Here is an 18,492-nt window from a genome sequence, read left to right on the forward strand (position 1 = left end):
CCAGTGTACATAGGTGAATCCAACAAAGCCAAGATTTCAGTCTCAGAAAAGATGAGTAATGTTGACCAATATCAAGCAAAATTTATGAAGAAAAAGGCACAGATCCTCTCAAGAATGTAAAATGGGACTTTACTACAGATGTAGACATCAAAAAGGTAAGTGGTTAGACCAATGACTTGTGCTAAATAAAAATAAATGGTGTAGATGTCATAGATGTTTATTAAAAATATCTGAAGGATCCGAGAAGGGGGCTCTACCACACATCATACACATAAGACCCCTTCTTTTTACATCTCTACATGGGAAGAGTTTCACAAAGTTCTGACCATATAAATGAATTTCTAGGAAATATAACTTATCCACATTAAGCCAATAAGAGAACCAAGAACCCCTGGGGGAAAAAAGATATCTACCCAAAGCAAACATCACACTAACCAGCGGGACACTTCAGTCTTTTCCTTTGAGATAAGGGAAAACAGGATGGCTGCTGTCTTTGTTGAACACTGTGTTGGAGGAAAAATTCAAGGAAAAGTGAAGCCAGAGATAGGAAGATTGAGGAGAAAGGAACAAAACCGGAATCCGGAGGCAGGATGCTTATTTACATAGAAAATATTTTTAAAAATCTAAGGATGTGTCCCTAGAATTAGGCAGGGTTGCTGGGGCGGGGGGGGGGGGGAGGTGAGGGGGGAGTCACCCTACAGAAATCTATTATATTTCTGGATATCGGCAACAAACAAAATGAAACAGACCACATATGCAATAGTGGGAAAGTCTGAAGAACCAAGAGAGAACTCCAAAAGCTTGTAAGTCCCCACAGTGTGCATTATTTTCCTCTACCAGGATCCCTGTGTTCTTGTGTTTGGATGTGGTCCTTACAGCCTTACAAATGCTCGACTCCTATCTCAATGAGCTATTTAGTAGAGCCTTCATTCAACAAGCATTTGGGAGTGTGGATGTGCTAGGGTTTGCTTGGATGCAGTGCAGGAGAGTCTGCTCCCTGGGTTCTGGGAGCTTCATGTCTGCCCCACTAGGAATTCTGTCGTGGGCCAGCTAGCACATCTTAACTGTCGTCATTTTGAGAAGTCAGGATTCCGGTTTTTGTTGTTGTTAAGATTTTATTTATTTATTCATGAGAGACAGAGAGAGGGGCAGAGACATAGGGAGAAGGAGAAGCAGGTTCCCTGCAGGGAGCCCCATGTGGGACTGGAGATCACGATCTAAGCCGAAGGCAGATGCTCAACCACTGAGCCACCCAGGTGTCCAGAGAAGTCAGGATTCTGGATTCCTACCTCGGAGGCATGTTGTCTTCATTGATGGGTTGAAGCCTCTAGGCTTCCTGTAAGCTCTAGAAAGATTTAGGCCTTTTGAAATGCCTACTTTTCCAAAGACTATTATTTTGGAGAAACACAAAAACATGTCAAATCTTTATTTTTTTCCTTAGGCATAGAAATTGAATCTGAAATAGCCGATGAGTAAGCAAAGGCTTATAATAGAATACATTTCTATTTTTAGTGTTTCATCTTTCTTTAAAATGAGTAGCATTGTTTTTATTTTTAAAGTGGGAAGTCAGTTGTTTCCATTCTCTTAAAACATGAAATAAATAATTTCAGAATATATTGTTTAGCAACTGAATTTTCTCTTCGTTTCTCTGGGTTAAAAAAAAAAAAATCAGAGATTACACTTATTATTTAGATGAGGTGTCTGAAAACCCTCTTCTCCAGACATTTAGAAATGTTAAAGTCAGTGAACATTCTCTAAAAAGCATAGCTGAGCTTATAAAGTAGTAGTAAGAGAGATCGCCAGAGGCTGTAAACTGAGGGTGAAGGGAATGACTAGGGCCTGGAAGTAAGCTGACCCTGGGTGTGGGTGAGGTCTTGTCTCCAGAGTCACCTGGGTCTCTGGCTGTCACGTCCTTGTGGGAAGAGGGGTTCATTGAGGTGGGGAATGGGGCCTGAGCCCGCCCCCCTCACCCCTCATGTGAAGCCTGTGCCCTTGAAGGGCCACACCCTCAATGGAAGGGCAGACTAGTGGCCAGGGGAGGTGACCAGGGGCTTATCTGTTTCGTCCCAGGGAAGAGAAGGCTGCAGGCTCCCAGAGAATCTGTTACAGGAAGCCCATGCCTTGTGTAAAATTCAGTCTGTGGGTGCTGCTTTCTGAGGGCCTGATTGAAGCAAAGATTAAACTGCTCTGAGACGAGCCCACAACTCAGCCAAGACCCCTTTGCCTCTCATCAAGTGCCACCAAAGGTGTGACACCAACTCACTATTAAAGGTATATAAAAGTAGACAATGAAAAACATTAATGGAAAAAATAATACAGGGAAAAAAACAGGCCAGCTTGAAAACAAATAGATTAACTCAAAGGAGTAATCATAGAGCTGGTTAGATTCAGCTGAAGACACTCTTGGTGACCTGGAACACGTCTGGAGTTTTGCTGACCGGCGGCACAGAGGTCTAATTAGGAATTCTGCCAGAATTTATGAAAAACGTGAGCCCTCAAGCTTAGAACGTGCCATGAGCCTGAGCGAGGTCAGGATACACACCTAAAACATTTTGTTTAAGACGAATCTTGAAAGTTATGAGAAGGTTGCCTGGGTGGCTTGGTAGGTTAAGTGTCTGCCTTCAGCTCAGTTCGTGATCCCAGGGTCCTGGGATCGGTCCCAGGTTGGCTCCCTGCTCAAGCAGGGACTCTACTTCTCCCTCTCCCACTGTTCCTCCCTACTGCTCGTTCTTTCTCTCTAACATAATCTTTAAAAAAAAAAAAAAGTCAAGAGAGATTTTTTTGAAGGTGTTATAAAGAAACAACAAAGCAGTAGCATGTTTCTCAATAATAACTCTTCCTCCCCCACCAAAAAAAGCCAGAAGACAGGAAGACAGATAAAATAATGTCTTCAAAGTGGTGAGAGAAAAGAACTGCCAGCATGGAATTTTGTGTACTCAGTTAATCCATTCATGAAGAGTGCGGGTGGAATAAAGACATTATTGCAGGTCTGTGAGGACTTGAGAAAGTTGATCCAGAATTGATCCTTGCTGAAAGAGCTGGTCAAGGATATACTATGGAAAGACCCAGAAAGAAGGGAGTGAGATTCAAAAAGCAGTGGCAAGCAAATAAAATGATAAACATTTAGGGAATGCAAATGTGAGTTGTCTGAGACCAGGAGTTGTTCTGGGGTGTGTGATGGAGAAGGGGGTGCACCAAGTTGGAAGAGGGGCTTATGTGAATTGGAAGGGGCACCAGACTTCAGGCATTTTACAGTTCTGCCACTGTTGGCGAAGCGGCTGGAGGCATTGGTGAAATCAGGTGAAGTATGTATGTTAGGGAAATGGAAGGATCAAAAACATTTTTATTAGGGATGCCTGGGTGGCTCGGTCAGTTAAACATCTGCCTTCAGCTCAGGTCGCCATCCCAGGGTCCTGGGATCAAGTTGTGCATTGAGCTCCCTGCTCAGCGGGAAGTCTGCATTTCTTCTGCTCCTTTCCCTTACTCATGCACATGCTCTCTCTCACTTTCTCTCTTCCTCAAATAAATATTTTTAAAAATTTTAAGTTCAGTACTCACTAAAAAAAACAAAACAAAACAAAACAAAAAAAACAAAACTGTATAACTTCAAACACCACAGAGAAAAAGGAGATAAAACCTAAATAGTCCAATAGGGTGCCGAAATAAAGGGGGTGGGAGAAAATAAGCAAAGAAGGAGGATTATAAATAGGAATGACAAAATAAAGGTTTAAATGAGTCCAATTATGTAGGAAATCACAATAGGCGTTGATGAATTAAACCTACCAGTTAAAAAGACAAATTACTACACTAGTCTTAAAATAAAATCCAGCTTTATGCTATTTTTAAGAGTTCTACGTAAAATATACGAACACAGATAGGTTGAAAGTAAAGAATAGACCAGGATTCTAGGCCAATATTAACCTCTCAAAAGTTGAGTATAACTTTTTAAATAGTCAGACAAACTAGACTTTCATGGGGGAAAAAAGTTTATTATTAGGGATAAAGAAGGTCACTATATAATGGGGAAATAGCAGACGCTCTATCAGGAAGATGTAACAATGCTAATCTGATGTTCACCTAATGAGATGGCCTTCAAATAAAGCCCAAATTGACAGCTTCCCAGCAGAAACTGGTAAGTCCATGATCATGGTGGGAAATGTTAAAAGCTCTCAATAGCTATAGATTGAGCTGGAAAAACCTGATTCTATAGAAGGTTATTAAGCTCAAACTAAGGATACACATAGAATCTTTCACTCCATAGAGTACACATGTATTTATAAAAATTGACCACAATCTAACAAAATTTACCAAATACCATAATCTAAATCAGTATGTTGAGCTTCAAAATCAATTTAATTGATTACAAAAAGCCTTTCCAAATGTTTTAATGGTGTAGGAAATCCTGGTGCATCACATGTACTAGTATTGAGTTATTTCATGAAAGTTCTGTTATTTATGCATTGTATATATGTACATTGGCTAGTGTGTATGCTTCAGTGTCCTGGGTCATGTAAAAAATTCTTAATATGTCTAGATCCTGGTTAAAAATCTATATCACACAGAACAGATTTTCTAATGACAGCAGAGTTAAATGAGCAATTATCAATAATAATTCAAAGCCCCCATGTGTTAGGGAAGTTAAGGACACTGCCACCTCACGAGTCTAAGAGATCATATGGGAATTAGAAGATAAAACTGAACAATCGTGAAAATTGTGTGTGCTGCAGCTTGTAGGATGAAGCTAGAACAGTAATTAGAGGGAAATTTATTGCCTTAAATACTTGGCTACAAGAAAAAAAAAAAGGCCTGAAAATAGTAAATGTCCATGTCAGGAAGTTAAAAAGAACAGAATAAACCAATGGAAATTAGAAGAAGGAGTAATGAAAATTAATTACGTATACTGGATCACAGACCCAAAAGCTGATTCTGGAATCATCATTGAAATTGAATCAACGATGTGTAACAGCCAAGACATGGAACCAACCTAACTGTCCATTGACAGATGAGTCGGTAAAGAAGTTGTGCCCCACCCCCCATGCACAAGCACATACATGTACACACATGATGGAATATTTCTCAGCCATAAAGGAAACCTTACCATTTGCGACAACATAGATGGATCTTGAGGGCGTTATGCCAAGTGAAACAAATCAGAGGAAGATGAGTTCATATGATCTCACGTGTATGTGAAATCTAAAAAAACAAAACATAACAAAACAAAACCAGTCTCCTAGAAAGAGAGATGATGTGTGGTTACCATGGGCAGGGGGAGAGGGAATTGCAGCAAAGGGTCAGAAGGCACAGATTCCCAGTTACAACATAAGTGTGTGCTAGGGACATATCAGACAGTTTGATGACTAAGCTAACATTGCTGTATGCTTATGTCTGAAAGTTAAGAGAGTGAGAGTTCTCCTCACAAGGAAAAAATTTGTTTTCCTTTTTTTTTTTCTCTTATTGTTGTCTCTATGAGATGATGGATGTTAACCGAAGTTAGCATAGTAATCATCTCACTCTGTGTGTGTGCAAAAGTCATGGCATTGTGCTCTACTCCTTAAGCTTACACAGTTCTGTATATGTCCGTTCTAGTTCAATAAAACTGAGTGGGAAAATGAAATTAGCACTTAAAAATCAGCTTCTAACCCCTCCTTCCACTGCCAAGAACAGATCTGGAAACACCAGATCTTGAGAGTTTTATAGGCAGGTTCTACCAAACCTACAAAGAACAAGGGGAAAGTGACCATCCTTAGTTTTATGAGCTGCAAGTGACCTTGCTACTGAGATTCCAAAGGAACGGGGTCATGAGAATGACCCCTGATTTTTCTCACAAGCATACATGCAAATCTCACATTAAAAAAAAAAAAGTGAACAGACCAAATCTAGTGATACATTAAAAAAGAAAAGGCCCAACGTCAAGAAGTGTTTATACCATACGAACCATCTGTGAGTTAACATTAGAATATATATTATTGTGATTCAACCCATTTCAGATTAGAGAAAATGTCAAGTAATAAAAAGCATTTGCTAACATTCAGTACCCAATTGCTTAAAAAGAAGAAAAGAAAGGTAAGTAGGAATATAAGATAGCTGAACCTGATAAAATGTTTCTCCCAAAAAACCTGTGGTCAACATGGCATCTGATAGAGGTGGAAACTTAGAGATGAGTCGTCCAGTAAGCTCCGTTCCGACCCTGATCAATGCAGCTTCAGAGTCCTGTGAAACGAGCTGAGGTGATAGGAAATGGATGGTCACAATATTTTTCACAATATTTAAAAACCTTAGGAGATGGGGGTGCCTGGGGGCTCAGTCAGTTAAGCATCCAACTCTTGACTTAGTCTCAGGTCACAATCTCAGGGTTGTGAGATGGAGCCCTGTATCCGACTTCACCGTGGGCATGGACCCTGTTTAAGATTCTCCCTCCCCCTCCCTTTGCCCCCCTCTCCCCCCGCCCTCTAGTCACTTAAAAACAAAACAAAACACAACCTTAGAAGATGCTAGTCCTGATGTGGTTGTATCTGCCAGGGTCTCTGATTTATGGTCATTCTGTTTTAGTTCTGTGCCTTCCTGGCTGGTCACCTGGTGTCCAGAGAGTACATCCAGACACTTGCCCTCTCGGGTACCCACCCAGCATACCCCACGCCCCACACTTCTCCATGGCATGTGATGAGACCCGGCTGTTGAGGTCTCTTCACAGAACTTCACCAAATCCTGATCGCTTGTTGGCCTGAACCGGCCAATTTGGACTGGGTAGATCGGACCACACGAGTTAGCAGATGTTTTCCATGCCTAAAGAACTGAGGGCTTCCACTCACTTTTGCTCCTTGAATCCTTACCGCCCAGGAACAGAAGAGAGGCCATTCTCTACCACCCTCAGGGTGGCTCGTTGAGTTTGAGCCTGCCAAGCCTGGGAGTGGTCCCCGAGCCTCTGGGTGGCCTCCTGCTTCCTTTCCTCCCAGAGCCTCTGCCTTTCTGCTCCACACTCTTAAGTGTGCTAGTGATAATAAGTAAAAGCACATATTTCATAAATGTTTCCCGAAGTGAGAGAACGTAGCTTTTTGGGGGACGCCTGGGTGGCTCAGTGGTTGAGCGTCTGCCTTCAGCTCATGGTGTGTTCCCGGGGTCCTGGGATTGAATCTTGCATCGAGCTTCACGCAGGAATCCTGTGCTTCCTCTGCCTGTGTCTCTGCCTCAGTCTCTGTGTCTCTCATGAATAAATAAGTAATCTTAAAAAAAAAAAAAAAATGCTGGTCTTGAGAGCACACTTGGAGGCCTCACTGGCTTTCCCACCCCTGTGAGTCTGGGATCTCAATGATGTTTCTGCCGCACCCACGCCAACTGCAGAGGCAGGATAGCCGGCTTTCACTTCGATTTCTTTGCTGTTTGTGGCGATACGGCCTTAGCCGTAAATGTTCCAGTGTATTATTTCTGAAGACTAGGGCTTTTCATTTTCCTGTGAACAATTTCTTTTAGAGAAATTCTAACTCAGGAATTAGTGGCAGGGATATAATTTCTTTTTAGAGCAGCCCGTTCTGCAAAACTTGGAAGACACATTTTGTGCTGCCACCAAACATACATTTGTGTGTGCGGCAGAAGAAAAATATTCTCCCAAGCTAGCTTTTCTCATGTCTGTGCTCCCAACAGAGGATATATTTTTGTATCCCATATTTGCCTAACTTGAGTACGATTCAAGGCAGCTTTTTCAGGTGTGGCTTTTCTGCTTCCACCACAAGGCCTCACTGATCCCACAGTGCTCCACGGGAACCAGACCCTGCTTTGTGGGAGCCTGGTGACTGTGTTGGCATGGTGACCCTGCTGCAGCTCCATGGGAGACGGCCCTTGCAATGTACAGTTGCTGACAAGCCACTTGGGGCTTCTGGAGTGACCCAGGCATCGCACTGCCTCGGGAGAAGGGGAATGTGTCAGAGGATTTTTGTCATCTGAATAGGTTAATACAGTGATTATAGTGTAGTTTTTGTAATGGGATGTATTCCTGTTGGCCAAGTTTTGAGAGGTTCTTGTGAGCACTCAGAGTTTTAGCTGGTGGATGGCCCACCAAGAAATGGAAGTTGACTGTAGTACATTCCAGGCCTTCTTGTCCCTTCCCTCCTGTCCACTGGATTCCCTCCAGGGGTAAGCAGGGTGCAGTTGCCTTTCTGGTACCTCGTTTGTGAGTGTGTCCCTGGAAAGGCTAATTTGGGACAGCCTCTCTTGGGGGTGCCTGGCTGTGGCTCACACTGCCACAACCCATGCCCAGAGATCAGAATCCACTTGCCCAGGATTTGAAGGCTCCATGAGCCCACCTCACACATCACCCGTGGAGATTGTAGCTGTGATAAAGAGGTTCCCCTGGTATTTGAGACCCAGGGTGATAGTCCGGGAGAAGTAAATGTCCCAGCCACAGCTGGTGGGGTTACCGCTGGGGGAGCACATGCTGTGGCATTTTTATCATGAGTCCCTTAAACCCTGTTCCTGCAAGGGGCTTGTTTAGAAAGCCACAGTGAAATTTTGTGTGTGTGTATGTGTGTATGTGTGTTATGTGATGGAAATGCTGCTTCTTTGAACTAATGCTGAGACATTTAACACCATCTCTTCTCAGTCCCTTCTTTAAAATGCCCTAGTATCACCATTTGGATTTTGTGATTTTTTTTTTCTTTTTTTTTGATTTTGTGATTTTTGAGAAATTCCTACCCTCTTGCCCTCCAGGGTAGGAATATCAACTGACAAGGCTGGACCCGGCCTACTCCAAGGTCTAGAGATTGGGGTGTGGAGGTCATGCCAGGTGATGGGGCCTGTTGACCTCTCTCCTTCTGCTCCCTCCTCCCTCTTTCTACCTTCCCTTACCCGCCTACTTAGATTTGCATTCTATTTACTAATTCCATTGCTGCCTCCCTTTAGGGGGCCTAGGATCTGTTCAGGGGACTGGGAATGTAATAGTAGCATCAAAATTCGTTGATACTAGATGAATGCATCCGAATCAGTAAGCCTCCTGGGGTTCCTCACCAAAGTCAGACCCAGCCTGGGCTGGCAGCCAGGAAGGCATGGACTCTGGAACAAGGGCAGTGAGAAGAGTTGGCTCATCCTCTTGGTTTGGAGAGTGTCAGCAGGCAAAGGGCTCCTTCCCTGGGTTGAGGATTGGGTCTGGTGACACGGTTTTCTCTCCTCCTTTGCAACCTGCAGACATGAAATTCCAAACTTGGGGTCTTTTATTTGGTGTACTTTGTAAGACTTCCTGTTTCCTCACATGCAAGTTGCAAGTTCTGCAACTTTTTTTTTTTCTTTTCTTTTTGAAGGGGCTCGAGAGGGAGAAGGAGAGGAAGAGAAAATCATAAGCAGGCTCCATGCCCAGCACTGAGCTGGACACAGGGCTCAGTCTCGCAACCCTGAGATCATGACCTGAGCATAAATCAAGAGTCCTGTGCTCAATTGACTGAGCCCCCAGGCTCCTCACAAGTTCTTCAGCTTTTTAGGAGCTGTCTTGAAGGCCAGTTTTTTTCTCAACAAGTGTTATCATTTCACAGGATTCTGAAGGCTTATCTCTGACCCTGTGTTGTCATGTTTATCAGCACTGGGGAAGAGAGACAACAGAGTAGAGATGGCATGCCAGAGGTCTGCTGGCCAGAATGCATGCAGCTGAAAGCCTGCAGAAATAACTTGGTTTGGTTTACATGGTTTTTTTTTTTTTTTTTTTAATCAGTTGATTTCACTTTAGAAAAAAAGATTTCTAGCCTAATGCGAAAAAGCAAAAGATCTCTCAATATGGCACTCACATTTCTACAACAATCGGCTATGGCTGGGTGACACATTCCCCCCCTAATTTACTGGAGCATTCTTGTCACAGTCCTCACCACTCCCTGTTGTCTCACCCCTGGCCTGTACTTTCGCTTATGTGTATCTTTGACCCCTGAAGCAGAGAATCTCTTGGATTGTGATTGTGGCTTCTGAGTCTCCAGGGTATTATGTATCCAGAACTGTACTCTACATTCCTCTGTTGCTTCCTACCTTAGAATAGGGGCTGCTCATAGCTTACATAAAAACTCACTTCTGGGGCACCTGGGTGGTGCAGTTGCCTAAGTGTTTGACTCTTGGTTTCGACTCTGGTCGTGATCTCAGAGTCTTGAGATCAAGCCCCGGATTAGGCTTCAGGGTCTTGAGCTTGAGCCCCGTGTTGGGCTCTACATTCTGTGTGGAGTCTACTTAAGTTCTCTTTGCTCCTTCCCCCGTGAGCATGAATGTTCTCTCTCTCTCTCTCTCTCTCTCTCTCTCTCTCAAATAAGTAAATCTTAAAAGAAAAAAACCTCACTTCCAAAGAGGGACAGGAAGGAATGTATGACGTCAGAGATTGCCGGAATTTGTTTCTTCTTTGAAACTATCAGTCTGAAGAACTAGTGAAAGCTTAAGTTTGGGGGTAGGGTTGAGGATGGAAACTGTCAAATGCCACTTTCTGCAAAAAGTAACCTACGTGTATGTATTTGGCAGGTAAAGGGAAAGCAAGCCAGGATGGATATTTACGACACTCAGACCTTGGGGGTTATGGTATTCGGTGGATTCATGGTCGTTTCTGCCATCGGCATCTTCCTGGTGTCAACCTTTTCCATGAAGGAGACATCATATGAAGAAGCCCTAGCCAACCAGCGCAAGGAGATGGCAAAAACTCACCACCAGAAAGTAGAGAAGAAAAAGAAGGAGAAAACAGTGGAGAAGAAAGGAAAAACCAAGAAAAAGGAAGAGAAACCTAACGGGAAGATACCTGACCATGAGCCAGCCCCCAATGTGACCATCCTTCTCAAAGACCCAGTGAGGGCACCCGCAGTGCCCGTGGCTCCAACTCCGGTCCAGCCTCCTGTGGTCATTGCCCCTGTAGCCACAGTACCAGCCATGCCCCAAGAGAAGTTGGCCCCTTCTCCTAAGGACAAAAAGAAAAAGGAGAAAAAAGTGGCAAAGGTGGAACCAGCAGTCAGTTCTGTAGTGAATTCCGTCCAAGTTCTTGCCTCCAAGGCTGCCATCTTAGAAACTGCTCCCAAGGAGGTGCCTATGGTGGTTGTGCCCCCAGTGGGTGCCAAGGCCGGTACCCCAGCCACCAGCACTGCACAGGGCAAAAAGGCAGAGGGAGCCCAGAACCAGAGCAGAAAGGCAGAGGGAGCCCCCAACCAGGGCAAAAAGGCAGAGGGGGCCCTCAACCAAGGCAAAAAGGCAGAGGGGGCCCAGAATCAGGGCAAAAAGGTAGAAGTGGCCCCAAACCAAGGCAAAAAGGCAGAGGGGGGCCAGAATCAGGGCAAAAAGGTAGAAGGGGCCCAGAATCAGGGCAAAAAGGCAGAAGGAACCCCAAACCAGGGCAAAAAGGCAGAAGGGGCCCCCAACCAAGGCAAAAAGACAGATGGGGCTCCCAACCAGGGCAAAAAGTCAGAAGGAGCTCCAAACCAGGGCAAAAAAGTAGAGGGGGCCCAGAATCAAGGCAAAAAGGTAGAGGGGGTGCAGAATCAGGGCAAAAAAGCCGAAGGAGCACAGAATCAGGGCAAAAAGGCAGAAGGGACCTCCAGCCAGGGTAGAAAAGAGGAGGGGACCCCAAACCTGGGCAAAAAGGCAGAGGGGAGCCCCAATCAGGGCAAAAAGGTGGAAGTGGTTCAGAACCAGAGCAAAAAGGTAGAGGGAGCCCCCAACCAGGGCAAAAAAGCAGAGGGGTCTCAGAACCAGGGCAAAAAGACAGAAGGGGCCTCCAACCAAGGCAAAAAGGTGGATGGGGCTCAGAACCAGGGCAAAAAGGCAGAGGGAGCCCCCAACCAGGGTAAAAAGGTAGAGGGGGCTCAGAACCAGGGCAAAAAGGCAGAGGGGACCCCCAACCAGGGTAAAAAGGCAGAGGGGGCTCAGAACCAGGGCAAAAAGGCAGAGGGGGCTCCCAACCAGGGCAAAAAGGCAGAGGGGGCTCCCAACCAGGGCAAAAAGGCAGAGGGGGCTCCCAACCAGGGCAAAAAGGCAGAGGGGGCTCCCAACCAGGGCAAAAAGGCAGAGGCGGCTCCCAACCAGGGCAAAAAGGCAGAGGGGGCTCCCAACCAGGGCAAAAAGGCAGAGGTGGCTCCCAACCAGGGCAAAAAGGCAGAGGGGGCTCCCAACCAGGGCAAAAAGGCAGAGGGGGCCCAGAATCAGGGCAAAAAGGCAGAGGGGGCTCCCAACCAGGGTAAAAAGGCAGATTTGGTTGCTAATCAAGGCACAAAGGCAGAGGGTGTTGCAGGCCAGGGGAAAAAAGCAGAGGGGGCCCCCAATCAAGGCAAAAAGGGAGAAGGAACCCCAAACCAGGGCAAAAAGTCAGAAGGATCTCCCAACCAGGGCAAAAAGGTGGATGCGTCTGCCAATCAGAGTAAAAGGGCAGAGTCAGCTCCTATCCAAGGCAAAAATGCAGATATGGTCCAGAGCCAAGAGGCACCAAAGCAAGAGGCTCCTGCAAAGAAGAAATCTGGTTCAAAGAAGAAAGGTGAGCCTGGTAAGTAGTTGTGATTTCTCTGTGAACTTGGAGGGAAGAGCTATCTTTCAGTGGCTTATGAGGAGCCCTATGTATCAGTTAGCTGTTGCCACAACAACTGTGTAACAAACGTATCAGAATTCAGTGGCTTACACTGGCAGTCATTTACTCTTGGTCATGCTTTTGTTGAATTGGCTGAAGGTTGACTGATCTGGGTTGTCTTAGGTGAGTGGCTCTGCTTCATGCTGCCGTTGAACTGGGTTTGGCTCCTTGCCGCAGGTCAAGCCTAGGTCTGCTGCACATGTGTTGATTCTGGGGCCCAGGCTGAGGCTTTAGAGATTCTAGCGGGCCCCAGAGGCCCTCTTTTTGGTGATGGCAGAGCTCTAAAAGGACACATTTCAAACCGGCATCCTGTTGGCCAGAGCAAGTCATGTGACCGAGCCAAAGTCAAGGGGCAGGAAGCCCACTGTCTCCAGTGCGAGGGACTGCCAAGAGTCGTTGGGAAAGGTGTGAGGAGGGGTGAGGAGAGGTGGAAAATTAGGAATAGTAATTCCATCCACCACTCAGTCTGGAACACTTCTGTGTCTTGGCAGATCTGTCTTAGATGCCTGGTGCATTCTTCCAACCTGTTCTGTTGCTTAGCTCACCTGGTAATCATTTCTGTATGTTTGTTAAATGAATAATCGTAGGGTATTTTTAAGGAGCAGTGGCATCCACCCCCACCCCAACCCCAGTGTTTCCTCTTCCCTACCCCAGTTATTTAATGGACCATTTTATATACATGTAAGATACTACAGAACATTAATTTTTTGTTATCGTTTTAGTGCATATTACTATAGAAATTACTCCAGTCTGAACTCAGATCACATAGGACTTTAATCGTTGAACAAATGAACCCTTAATAGCTGCGAGCCAGTGAGTTCCTGTTTCATGTTCATCACTCATTTGATACGGTAGTCTTACATTTTTTTTTTTTTTTTCTTACATTTTGTTTCCTTCCTTTCTCTCTCTCTCTCTCTCTCTCTCTCTCTCTCTCTCGGGGCACCTGGCTGTCTCAGTCGGTAGAACATGTGACTCTTGATCTCAGTGTCATGAGTTCAAGCCCCATGTTGGGCATGGGACTTACTTTAAAAGAAAAAAAAAAACATCTTTAGTCATTAGTTGATTTGGAAAATTAATTGCACTTGTCTTAATGAGGTCTCTTGAGGGGTCTGAAATGTGTAGATCTGTGCAGGGTAGCATAAGGCTCTGTGTTTTTAGCTGGGTTTTCTTTTTCTTACCACCTTTGTGCAAGTACATGAACTTTTTTTGAGTTTCCTCCTCTCCCAACTTTTGGGGGCCGTGGCATTTGCCCAGGCAGCACCCTGCTCCTTGTGAGGGGACCCTGTGCTATGTGAGCAGCTTCAGGCTCCTGCTGAGGGTCAAGGATCAGCCGCACGGGGCAGTTCAGCCTCTCAGAGCTCTCTGAAATGTTGAGCTTCCGTCTACCTCCAAGGCTGGGGGGAGGGCACACAGCCTTGTCTTCAAGGTGATATTCCACTTGACCTGGGGACGGAGTATTTGAGACAGCAGACAGGAATGGAACTGAGAACCAGCCTGTTTTCTGTAAAGCATCAAGTGTGTTTAGAATAGACCTGCCTGTGTCCTATAGCCTTCGTCCTGTAGCCAGAAATGTGATGATGCTTTAGGAAGGGAGGCAAGTGGTACTGATTTCCAGGTGATAGAGAACCTTGTTCAGAGGAAGACTTAACTTTCTCACCTGTGTGAACCTACACGGCAGCTTGTGGCATAAGAGAATTTGAACAGAGAAAAGAAATACCATAGGCCAGGATAAGAAAGATTAAATATTATGGGATGTGGCTAGTGCAAGTGCACCTGGTATTTGACTGACTTGATTGACTTGAGTACTACCTTAGGTAGCCCCATTGACCAGCCCTATATTAGCTCTCTGGTACCCACAGTTCAAACTTCATGGCCCTGGAGCCCTCCTTGACCCAAGTCAAGGTCTTCTTTATTTGAAGAAGGAACTCCTTCTCCACACCAGTGATCTGCAACCTGCTCCCAAGCATCTCCCCCTAGTCATCAGGCAGGATCTCCCCCCACTCCTGCCAAGGCTACTCACATCTCCAGACCCCGAGTTCCTGGATGCTCAGGGTCAGCCAGCGCAGCCTGAGTTTTACCCTCAAGTTGAGTGCACAGGACCCTGGAGAAACTGAGGGTGAACAGGCATAGGACCCTGGACAGACACACAGAAGCTCAACCGCTAGCAAGCAAGGAGGTAAAAGCCAGACAGCCAGAGTTGACTGCAGCCTCTTGAGCAAAGGGAGTATAACTGCATGAAAAGAATGTGGCCTGCTTCCCATTCAGCAACACGTTCATGGCCACAAGATCAGAGCCATGGATGCTAAATATGTTTCGGATTAATTCTGGAACATGAAACTGCATGGATGAGATGTCATCTCAATAGAAGGGTGAGCCCTATTCCACAAGCCACTGGGAAAATCCATGCAGTGCATGGACTTGTTCCTTAGACCCTCAATCTCCACAGCTTCTGGCTAATTGCAAACATAGAAGAAATTGGGTTTGCTGGAAAGGTGGGAATATCACTGCTAAGGACTGAAGGCTCCCCGAATAGAGAAGGCCTTGATGGCTCATTACTGACCTCTGACCTCAGAGTGCATCTTCAGAGCAAGCCCTGAATTGCATATCTGTATTTGGGAACCCCCAACTGCCAAACTGAGGAAGAAAGTAGACACTTCACTCACTCCACCCTCAAGCCTACGGAACTTTACAGACAAGAGCTGCAAAGCCCCTGGAAGCCAGGCTATGGATACCCATCGTCTTGCCCTACACGCCGCCCTGGCAGTGATATGGGGCCCTTACTATCCCCACCCCCCACCCCCCCAGCCCCCGCCCCTGCAGGGGATGGTTCTGGAACCAACAGCATTGGCATCTCCTGGGAGCTGGTTAGAAATGCCGAGTCTCAGGCTCCACCCAGAACTAATGAGTCAGACTCTCTGTTACCAGTTCCCCAGGTGATTCACCTGCATGGTAGAGTTGGAAAAGCACTGCACTGGGGGAAATTTCCACTATTTCTGGGCACAGAGTATTTCAGGATCTTCATGTTGTTGGTGCCAAGAGTGACCTGCATCCTCCCAGGGATGGGGCTCGAGGATGGCTTTATACCCTAGCCACAGGAACACAAGGCTGAGACCCCACAGCGTGCACACTCAGGGACATTGAAAATAAAGTACAAGACCGTTTTTTTCCCCATGTCTCTAGACCCTCAGACCCCCTGAAGAATAGAGAAATTTACCTCTCAGGTATCCTCCCAGCTACACATGATACCCGGCATGGCTGGGTTTTCATTCTGGATCTGACAATCCCATGTGGCTGCTTTTATGGCCAGTGCCCTATATTGGCCTTTGCAGTTTTCTCATTGTGACATTGGAGTGATGTAAAGTGTCCCGCCACCCGGTAAGGTGTCTCGCCACCCGGACTAATCAATATTAATTTTGGCTGTTGTTTGAGATTTCCTAGGTTTTGCTTTCTTTTTAAATTCAATTGAATTCATCCAGACCTGACAGTTTTAAAGGGGTCCCTTTAAGCAGACTCTTCCAAATCTTGAACATGTTGCCCAAGATCAGAATGTTTCATACCCCCCTGCCGCCATTGACGTGACACTCTGTCCCGTCAGTAAGTGCTCAGTAGTCACCTGGGGCCTACCCTGGACAGAGTGGTGAAGAACATCTCCATTGGCACAGTAGGCGCTGTTGGACAGTGCTGTTCTAAAGCAGAGCCACCAAGAGGGGGGGCAGCCTGTGATAATGAGCACGTCTCTGCAGCTTTATGTTGGTACCATGCGGCTCATCTCATGCTTTATTCTCTCTGCCTGCATCCTGGATGGAGTGGGAGTAAGCTCCTCATTGGCCTCCATACCCTAGTATGACATGACAAGTGAGGTCATGGAGGCTGTGGCCGGCCCATGACACATGACAGATCAACAGCAAAACCTGCCCCAGAGCTGAGGCACACCACAGACAGGCTTGTGCCCTCACTTGTCACCACATGGGTCCAGCAGGGTCCCTCGCTGACCAGCGCCCTAGAGAGAGACCAGGCAGGTGTGGAGGTGGGCTCGGGACATGCTTCTGCAGGCCCAACTTGGAACTCTTCCAGAATTTCTGATCTGTTTTTTCTACAAGAACAAATCAGGGCCATGTGGCAGGTTTTTACCACTTGTCCATGGCCAGATTTGACAGTGAACACCTGCCTTCCTAATCCATGCCTTAAGAATCTATTACTGTATAAATATGTCCTTCCAGCAAACAAATACTAACGATATAGAAGCACGGAGGGTGAAAAACCAGGTCTTTCCACTCCATGCCTTTTACAACCCATTCCTGGGGGAGCCTGGGAGATATACTCTTCACATTGGCAAACACAGATGGGACTTGTGGTGCACACAGCTTTCGAGCTTGCTTTGCTGACCAGAGTATTGGTGACATTCCATACTGTACCTACGTGGCTTCCAACTACATCCTACTCCAGCGCGTGAATGTCTCATTTATTTATTTAAACGACAATAAATAGTGTGCAGGTTTTTTTTTAAGAATTATTTTTTTTTAAGATGTATTTATTCATGAGAGACACAGAGGCAGAGACACAGGCAGAGCGAGAAGCAGGTTCCCTGTGGAGAGTCCAATGTGGGACTCGATCCCAGGATCCCGGGATCCTGACCTGAGCTGAAGGCAGATGCTCAACCACTGAGCCACCCAGGTGCCCCAAAGATTAATTTTTTAAAAAAATGATAGTGAGTGGGGGGAGGGGCAGGGGGAGAGAATCTTCAGCAGACTGCCCGCTGAGTGTGGAGCCCAAGATGCGGGGCTGGATCTCACAACCTCTGAGATCCTGACCTAAGCCAAAGCCAAGAGTCGGGCACTTAACAAACTGAGCCACCCAGGCACCCTGATAGTGTGCAGTTTTTTTGCTGCTAAAATTGACACTGTAATGTGTATTACAGTGTGAGCATCTCCATAGATATGTCATTGCTAAGTGGAAAGGCAGGTACATTTTTAGTTTAGGACGGCAGTGCTGCATCGCTCCCCAAAGACATTTCACGATATCCTGTTCTCGAAGGGTGATGCGAGGCCCACACATGGGTTTTCCAGAGCCTTGCACCTGACTTAACTGCTCCCGTGGTGCTGTAGGAGTGAATGGTGATCACTTCAGGGGAGCATGATAATCCTAGGTGTGGAATAAGAAGACACTTGCTCATGAAACAGAAGGCACGGATTCTTATCTCCTTGTTTGCAGAAAAGGGAACTCAGGGAACTGAAGAGAAGTGGAAATGTCCCCAGAACTAAAGCTCCGGAGCATGTGCGGCATGGCTGCAGGCCTATGCTTGCTCATTCCTGTGCGTGGTGTTCATTAGGATAAGCCTCATCCCTCTTACAGGAAGCATGCTGTGTACACGGTGGTGGTTTCTTGAAAATCTCTTGTGCTCAGGCTCTGTGTTTGCTGGCGCAGTTGTGTCAGCCACCTGCCCTGTGCTGCCCATGCGTTAACGGTTGTGTGAGGTTACACGTGTAGGAGAGCCCTTTTGTCCCAGCACCTGGAAGTGAGTCCAGATTAGCACAGTGCAGGCCTGGCCTCCAGATAAACCAAGGACAGAGTTGGGAAATGTGGGAGGCCCATTTGCACATGCTCCAGACCATTGTGCTTCTGCTAAAGCTTGGCATGCGCACCATTGCCACCGAGCATGGCCCTTTTTCCTTGCACTGGCCTCACACTAGACCCCCATCATTGCCTGTGGCCTGTTTGCTCCATGGTCGGAAGGCCATCGAGTCAGGGCTCAGGGGATCCCACCCAACCTGCAGGAGGTAGAAAACGCTTCCAGACACCCAACAATGACTGATACACACAAGTCTCTGTGGGAGAAAGGCCCTCTGGAGAGACAGAATGATGGGTAAATTTTTGTGTCTTTCCTTGGCCTTTCTGCATTTTCCAGTTTTTTGGTAACATGTATTTTTTAAGTGAAAAAA

The 18,492-nt window shown here is 46.2% G+C and overlaps 1 protein-coding gene across 14 annotated transcripts in view; it reads left to right on the forward strand.

Annotated features, from left to right (window-relative positions):
* Nucleotides 1–18,492, forward strand: part of RRBP1 (ribosome binding protein 1) — a 65,403-nt gene that overhangs the window by 13,718 nt on the left and 33,193 nt on the right. For 3 of the 14 annotated variants that reach the window (XM_049100567.1, XM_049100576.1, XM_049100569.1), the window contains exon 2: nucleotides 10,474–12,472. In XM_049100567.1, coding sequence (XP_048956524.1) covers nucleotides 10,495–12,472 — 1,978 coding nt within the window. In that variant the 5' untranslated portion in view covers nucleotides 10,474–10,494. The remainder of the gene's footprint in view (nucleotides 1–10,473; nucleotides 12,473–18,492) is intronic. The other 11 variants (XM_049100568.1, XM_049100571.1, XM_049100570.1 and 8 more) reach the window with 10 other exon arrangements.

Source organism: Canis lupus, chromosome 24, assembly GCF_003254725.2.
Source record: "Canis lupus dingo isolate Sandy chromosome 24, ASM325472v2, whole genome shotgun sequence".
In the NCBI taxonomy this organism is placed as follows: Eukaryota; Metazoa; Chordata; class Mammalia; order Carnivora; family Canidae; genus Canis; species Canis lupus.